Source organism: Mus caroli, chromosome 6 (assembly GCF_900094665.2).
Source record: "Mus caroli chromosome 6, CAROLI_EIJ_v1.1, whole genome shotgun sequence".
Classification (NCBI taxonomy): Eukaryota; Metazoa; Chordata; class Mammalia; order Rodentia; family Muridae; genus Mus; species Mus caroli.
Genome location: NC_034575.1, coordinates 79906004 through 79913092, shown reverse-complemented (window position 1 = coordinate 79913092; position 7089 = coordinate 79906004). Strand labels below are relative to the sequence as shown.

Genomic DNA, 7089 nt, shown 5'->3' with positions numbered 1-7089 from the left:
ACACACACACACACACACACACACACACACACACACACACACACGCCCCTTCCCCCGTGCAATGCTCTACCAATCGACCACAGGAAGCTGTCCCTCCACAATGAGCAGAGACCCTTGGGGGAGTAAGGGGAGCTCCACTGGATGAGGAGGGCCCTGCTTCCCAGGGTGGATATTGCTAGCGCCCATGTCCAGCCCCAACCCTATTCTGCCCCGACGTTTCTGGCCAACTCTGTCCCTTAGCCTAGCATTAAGACACTCTTCCACCACAGTTGTGCCCTGTGATGGCCAGACTCTAAGCAAGGCTACAAGAGCCCTTGGGGCTTTGACCCTCTGGGCTGGCCCATCGCCTAGGCTCCCTGTCCTGTTCTCCAGGTTCTCCAGCCTGAGCTAATGGTGGGGGCTGTTCACAGTAGAGTGTCTGGCAGCCAGAGAGGAGGGCAAAGGAGACAGCCTACCTGTCTAAGGGGGACAACAGCTCCCACTCTTCACCACACCTCTCAGGAAGAACATCTCCCAGGTACCCAAGATAAATGAAGGGAAATGAGGAACGAGGCTGACCCCAGGCTAGGAGGGTGTCCTTGGAGGGCTAGCCAAGCCTCTAGGGATATCCTGTGTGGACTGTCAGCTTGTGGTAAGGTGACGGTACCACAGCAGAACCTGGAAGGCGTCCTTCCATAGCCTTTGCTGTGTCGCTGTGAACATGATCTTATTGTCTTGGGTGGGTGGGTGGGGGTGGGTGTCAGAACCTGCAGGGTGTTGACAATAAACACATTCTGGTTGCCCGCAGGAGGAAACTGGCAAGAGTCTGCTCTAGCTTGGGCCCTCCCACCTGGAGGAGAAAGTGGTGGGCGAGGTGAGGCTGCACAAAGGTTGTACTGGGAGATCCTTGTAGATCCCTGTAGGGCCACATTCCAGAAGGAAAGCTGAGCCTGGAGGTCCAGACTCCCGCCCCACCCAACCTGGCAGCTCTCCTGTGCCCGCAGGTGAGAGGGCCTGTGGGCCAGAGGATCGGATAGCCTCAAACCTGGGTACAATGGTGCCCTTTCTCCTCTGATTTCTGGGCTCTCATGACCCAAGCTTTTGCATAGGAGGCTATCTCTGGCCTCTGTGAGAAGCCTGGCCTGCCCCCCTTGCACCTTTCTCCGTAGTTGGTGCACAAGGCGTCTGTGTCAGCCTCAGACACAGTCCCAGCACCCAGGGCTGTGCTCCTTGAAGGCTGAAAGGCAATCCACTTGCTCTGAGCTCAGTCGTGGGGTGCCCTGTATGTACACTGCACCTACTCCGTGGGGTTGCGTGGCCCTGGAGTCAGAAGAAGGAGTGGCCATGTCTATCTCCATCTCCCCACCCCACCCCCACACACCCTGTTTAGGAGCCTCAGGCTCTGTTCAGCTGGGGCCACTCAGGCTGGTTTACTCCAGAGAGCTGGGCTGCCTGAGACTACCAAACCAGGGAGAGTGACCTTGGACAAGAACATGAGGGGTGGCTTTGGCCCTGTGGGCCTTTCCAGGTTTTTAATGCGTGACACTGGTGTGGCTCACCCCTCCAGATCAGGCACAGTTGCCTACTGACCAGATGAGAGAGGCACAGCATGTGTGAACCAATACATGGTTTTACCCCAACAGTATACATACATTGCTGCAGTTACACTTCATGTATGTATGAATCCACTTGAACATACATGTACATTATATTCAAGCACCCGTACCCACACCTGTGCCTATGCCCACACACATACACACGTATTCACACACGTATGCACACACCTCACCTCCACCCTGTGCGTACAAGCATGCACACACATGCCATTGCACATTTTGTGCCCCCCCCAGTAGAGACTGCCCTTCTTGTACATGTTTCTATGGATAGATTCTCCCCCCTAGAAGGTGATGCAGGCATCCATTGGCACAACACACTGGTTACTGAATTCCTCAAGCCAAGTGCCCACTGACTATACTGCTATACACGTTACTATACAGATCCATTTGCTCATCCACACATGCTCCCCTGTATTCTTCTTCCCTCCCTTCCTCCCTCCTCCCCGCCCCTCCTCCTTTCTCCCTCCCTCCATCCCTACTTCTCTCCTTCCCTTCTTCCCTCCCACTGTCTCTGTCTTAGTCTCAATCTCAAGCTGTCTATCTTTGTCTGTGCCTGCCTGCCTGTCTGTCTGCCTGCCTGTCTGTCTCACTTTCCCTCTCCCTCTCTCTCTGGACTTTGGACATTAGGATCCTGATGATAACAGTTGTTACTCAGCTGTCTCCTCTGGGTCAGCTTGAATGGGGACCTCAATCCCGCCTGCCACCTGCAGAGGTGACCCATGTGCAGGCTCTACGTAGAGGTGATACTGCACAGCTCTTCTAGACTCAGAGGCCCTGATCTCCTCCCTAGATCTTGTTCCTCTTTCTCTGAGGCAAAAAGCATCGATCCAGCAGCCCACTACCCTCACCAGTTGGACACGAATACTCACTGACTCGAGGGTGGGTGATGTAGTTTCGGGTCACAGCCTGCACATGCTCTCGGGCTGTGCCTGGGTCACAGCTATTGCCAGTGAATCCCGAGGACCTGCTGTCTACTGTTGTGGCCATGGCGTGTGGAGAGCTGGGAGCCAGTGCCTGAGAAGCCTGGTGGTAGCTCTAAGACTTCAGTTTTATCTGGAGTTGGAGCGGGCTGCTCAGCCTGTGCCAGCAACCACCCCTCCCCTTCCTTATGTCTCTGCTTCCCTCCCCTCCTCTGCCAGGTTGACCGTAAACAGGGAAGCTGGCATGCACCAGCTCCCAAGGTTTCTCAGGCATGGGCTGAGCAGAGCCTGTAGTGGCTGCCCCCACTCAGTCCTGAAAGCTTGCAATGAAGGACGGAGCAAGGTGCATAGCACCTTTTCTAACCTCTGTGCCCAGAGGTCCCTCAGCACAGTTTCCATAGTGAGTGTGGCTTCAGTTTTTCCTTTTTTATTTTAACAGGTCCCTGTCCCCCACTGTATGACTCCTTGGTCTCCTCATGCCCTATACCTGGCAGGTTATCTTCTCAACCTGCCCCCTTTGTCCTGAACCATACCTGGGTACCCTTCCCTCTCCAATTCCATCATCTTATCATCTTTGAGGGTCATCTCCTGGCCAGCTACAGGCCACCTCCTGCAGGAAGCTGCCATGTTCCTTGAGTCAGTCTGTGCTGTCTTCCCCGCCACTCTCCAGCACTGGTCCATCTCATGTCTCTGCTCCCTCTCTCATGCCTCTCATTCTGTCAAAGAACTCTTCTGTTGGGGGTTGTGTGTGGCTATAAAGGAGCAGCCTCCTGTTTGCTTCCATGAGTCTGCATAGCTGAAGAAATAATGTAAGCGTGTGTGTGCCTGTGGTCCCAGTGTTACTTTTCTGTGTGAAATTATGCTAGATATTTAAAATGCTACCATTGTGGGTAATTACATGTGATAACTAACTTTGGCTGCCAATTTGACAGGAATTAGAATCATCTAGAAAGTATAGCCAGCCCCAGGCCCCCAACTACTGCTACCACCACCACTATGCCTTCCTACCATACTGACTGCCTTTTGTCTAGGCTCCACCCCACAGTTATCTGGCAACAGCCAGGTGTGCCTGACTCAGTATAAAAGGGGCTGCTTGCCCCCTCCTCTCTCTTTCACTCACTTGCTCCTGTCCTGTCTCCTTGCTTCTGCTCCTCCTCTCTCCCCATCCCCTTCCCCCCTCTCTCTACATTCTGGCTTCTACTCCTCTACTCTCTCTCTCTCTACCATTAGCAGTCTCTACTACCCTCTCAACTCCCCTCCCCATGCCCTGAATAAACTCTATTCTATATATGGCTGGCCCCTTAAGGAGAGGGATGACCTAACATGGGCCAGCAGAGGCACCTCCTTCTCTGACACTTGACTATACATCCACCAAACATATTCCTCTCTCTCCCTATATTTTTATAAAACACAACACTGACTGCAATCTCAAACCATGAACCAAAATAAACTTTTCCTTCATTAAGTTTTTTTTTTCTACTAGATAGATACTTTGTCATAGCAACGAAGAAGTAAGTAATATGGAAAACTGGTACCAGGAGTGGGGTTGTTACTATAAACCTGACCATGTGATTTTTAGGCCCCTGCAACTTGTTTGTGAGAAGAATGTGAAAGCGTTTTTCAGCCCCAGAATGGTGTAAGAGGAGCTTAATGGGCCATTCTGGTGAAGACTGAGAAATATGTGGACAGTTGGAGCCCAGCACATGATGTTTCAGAAGGGAACAAGAACTTTATGAGGAAATGGACTAGAAGTTATTCAGATTATACTCTGGAAAAGAATCTGAGTTTATTCTGCCCATGTCCTGAGAATTTGAATGGTGCTGAATTCAGTCATAATGGGAATCTCAGGGAATCTCATGGCAGGCATGTGGTCTGAATGAGAATGTCCCCCATAGGCTCATATGTTTGAATACTAGGTCCTTAGTTGGTGGAGCTGTTTGGGAAGGACTAGGAGGAGGCATGGCACTTGGGGTGGTGGGCTTTGAGGTTTCAGAAGACTTGCGTCATTTCCAGTGTTCTGTCTCTGCTTCTTTCTGTTTGTGGATCTGGACATGAGCTTCCAGCTGCTGCTCCAGCACCATGCCTGCCTGCCTGCCTGCCTGCCTGATGCTGTGCACCCCACCACGATGACCATAGACTCTAACTCTCTGCAACTATGGGTCCCAAACAGCTCTTCTATGCATTACCTTGGCTGTGGTGACTTATCACTGCAATAGAAAAGTAATTAAAACATCAGGACAGCATCCGGGCTGTAGCATGGTTCCTGCTCGTCGCTCTTCTGCAGGATAGTGAAGGATAGCAGCATGCAGAGCAAAGATTCGACTGATGTAGTTTCTCAAAAAAGAGAGTGAGTTTAGAGTTACAGCCAAATCAGGGTAAAAAAAGCAGCTGTCACTGTGAGAGAAGTTGGAACCATTAAAGAGAGCCTTGATACTCTGTTCTGGGACAATAGGAAATGGGCTCTGAAGGCAAGCCCACCCATCAGATGTTCCAACTTGTGAAAATGCAAAATCAGTTGCCAGGAGAGAGCCTGCACTGAGGAACCCCTAAGTGTTTTCTGATCTCATTGCTGGAGAGCACTGAACGTACTCTAGCTGTGGTAGAAGGAGCCGGACCACATCTCAGGATGATGGCAGAGCTTAGCAGCTGCATCCACACATTGCTGCTTTTACAGGCATAAAATGTAGGAGTTACATGTTCATGGAGGCTTGCACAAGGTTCGAGAAAGCTGTTAAGGCCAGGTCATGTGTGACAGGGTTGAATCCCCTGCAAGGAGAAGCCATTGCATGGAACTCTGAGGGTAGTGGAGATGAAAGGGCCATCAATGTCTGTTGGAGGAAAGCTGCAGGCACAGTGAGCTTACATGTGTTGTGAGTGGCAGAACTAAGGGACAGAGTTACTCAAGTCCATTGGCACCTTCATATCTGTGTCTGGATTCTTGGTCCCAGGTTCCAGAGCTACAGGATTTGTATTTACCCTGCTGGGCTCTGGTCTTACTTTGGCCCAGTCTTTTCTTGTTATGTGGTGGTTTGAATAGTTTGGCCCCCACAGATTCATGTGTTTCAATGGTTGGCCCATGAGGAGTGGCACTATTAGGAGGTGTGGCTTTATTGAAGTAGGTGTGGCTTTGTTGGAGGAAGTGTGTCACTGTGTAGATGGGCTTTGAGGTCTCCTATACTTGAGCTCTGCCCATTGTGGAATCAGAGCCTCCTCCTGGCTGCCTGTGGAAGGCAATCAATCCCCTTCTGCTGCCTACAGATCAGGATATAGAACTCCTTCTCCAGTACCATGTCTGCCTGCACACTGCCATACTTCAAGCCGTGATGATAATGGACTGAACCTCTGAAACTGTAAGCCAGGCCCAATTAAATGTTGTGCTTATAAGAGTTGCCTGAGTGCCATGGTGTCTGTTCACGGCAGTGGAACAACAAGCCAGTCCCATTTATCCCTTTTGGAATGGGAACACTTACTCTGTGCCACCATGTACTGAAAGTGTGTAATGGCGGCTCACACCTTTAATCCCAGCACTCTAGAGGCAGAGGCCGGTGGATCTCTGAGTTTGAGGCCAGCCTGGTCTACAGAGTGAGTTCCAGGAGAGCCAGGTAAACCCAGTCTCAAAAAAAAAAAAAAATGTAATTTTTAAAAATAGGGCCTTTCTGTTTTGTCTGAATCGCCCCACTTTGAGCAACTGTGGAATTGTGTAGACTTTAGGAACTCTTAAAGATTGACTAAACACATTTACACTTACGTAAGACTTATGAGACCAAGGTGGAATACTGTTGTTTAAGAGTGACATCTTTATGTGCCCAGTTAGCAATGAGGGGGATGATGGGTAATCGACTGCCACTTTGATGGAGTTAGAATCATCCCACTGTACATACCTCTGGGCATCTCTGTCAGGGCATTTCCAGGGTTTCAACTGAGGAGGGAGGACCCACCCTGAATGTAGGTGACAGCGATCCCCAGACTGGGGTCCCAGACTGAAGAGAGATGAGAAAGAGATCTAAGCGCCAACATTCACCCCAGCTTCCTGACTGAGGGTGCAGCCTGGCTAGATGCCACACATCTGTGGCTAGGCCTTCCTGCCAAGATGGACCACACCTTCAATAAAATAAATGAGCCAAAATAAACCTTTCCTTCCTCCCCTCGCTTCTGCGACGTGCGTGGTCACTAGAGAAGTCAGTGGTACAATGGGCAGACAACTTCCTGAGAATCTGTAATTATTACATGAAAGTGATTTGAGAAAATGATCTTTTCCCAAGTGCTTCCTGCTGCACAGACCCCCTCTCCAGGCCACTCTTGCTCTGGCTTTCCTCTGACGCCCCCTCAGATCTTTCACCTTGTGTCATTCACCCCTTGAAGGACTTACTGTCCACCCCAACAAGTATTCTGACATTTGAAAGGAAAGCTTACATGGGAGCATCTTAACCAGGGAAAGCATGGGTGATGCAGTTGTGGCGCCTGACCGAAGCCATTAATGGCGGACGGTGACTGTGGACGCCAGCCCCAGTGCCTACCCCCTCCCTTTTGAGGTTCCCATTCTGCGGCACATTGAAGACAGGGACAGAAGGGAG

General features: G+C 50.7%; 1 protein-coding gene across 2 annotated transcripts in view; it reads right to left on the bottom strand.

The window, feature by feature from the left end:
- Window positions 1-2676, bottom strand: part of Atp6v1b1 (ATPase H+ transporting V1 subunit B1) — a 16121-nt gene extending 13445 nt beyond the window's left edge. For both annotated transcript variants that reach the window (XM_021165374.2, XM_029478296.1), the window contains exon 1: window positions 2465-2676. In XM_021165374.2, coding sequence (XP_021021033.1) covers window positions 2465-2582 — 118 coding nt within the window. In that variant the 5' untranslated portion in view covers window positions 2583-2676. The remainder of the gene's footprint in view (window positions 1-2464) is intronic.
- Window positions 2677-7089: the final 4413 nt, after the last annotated feature.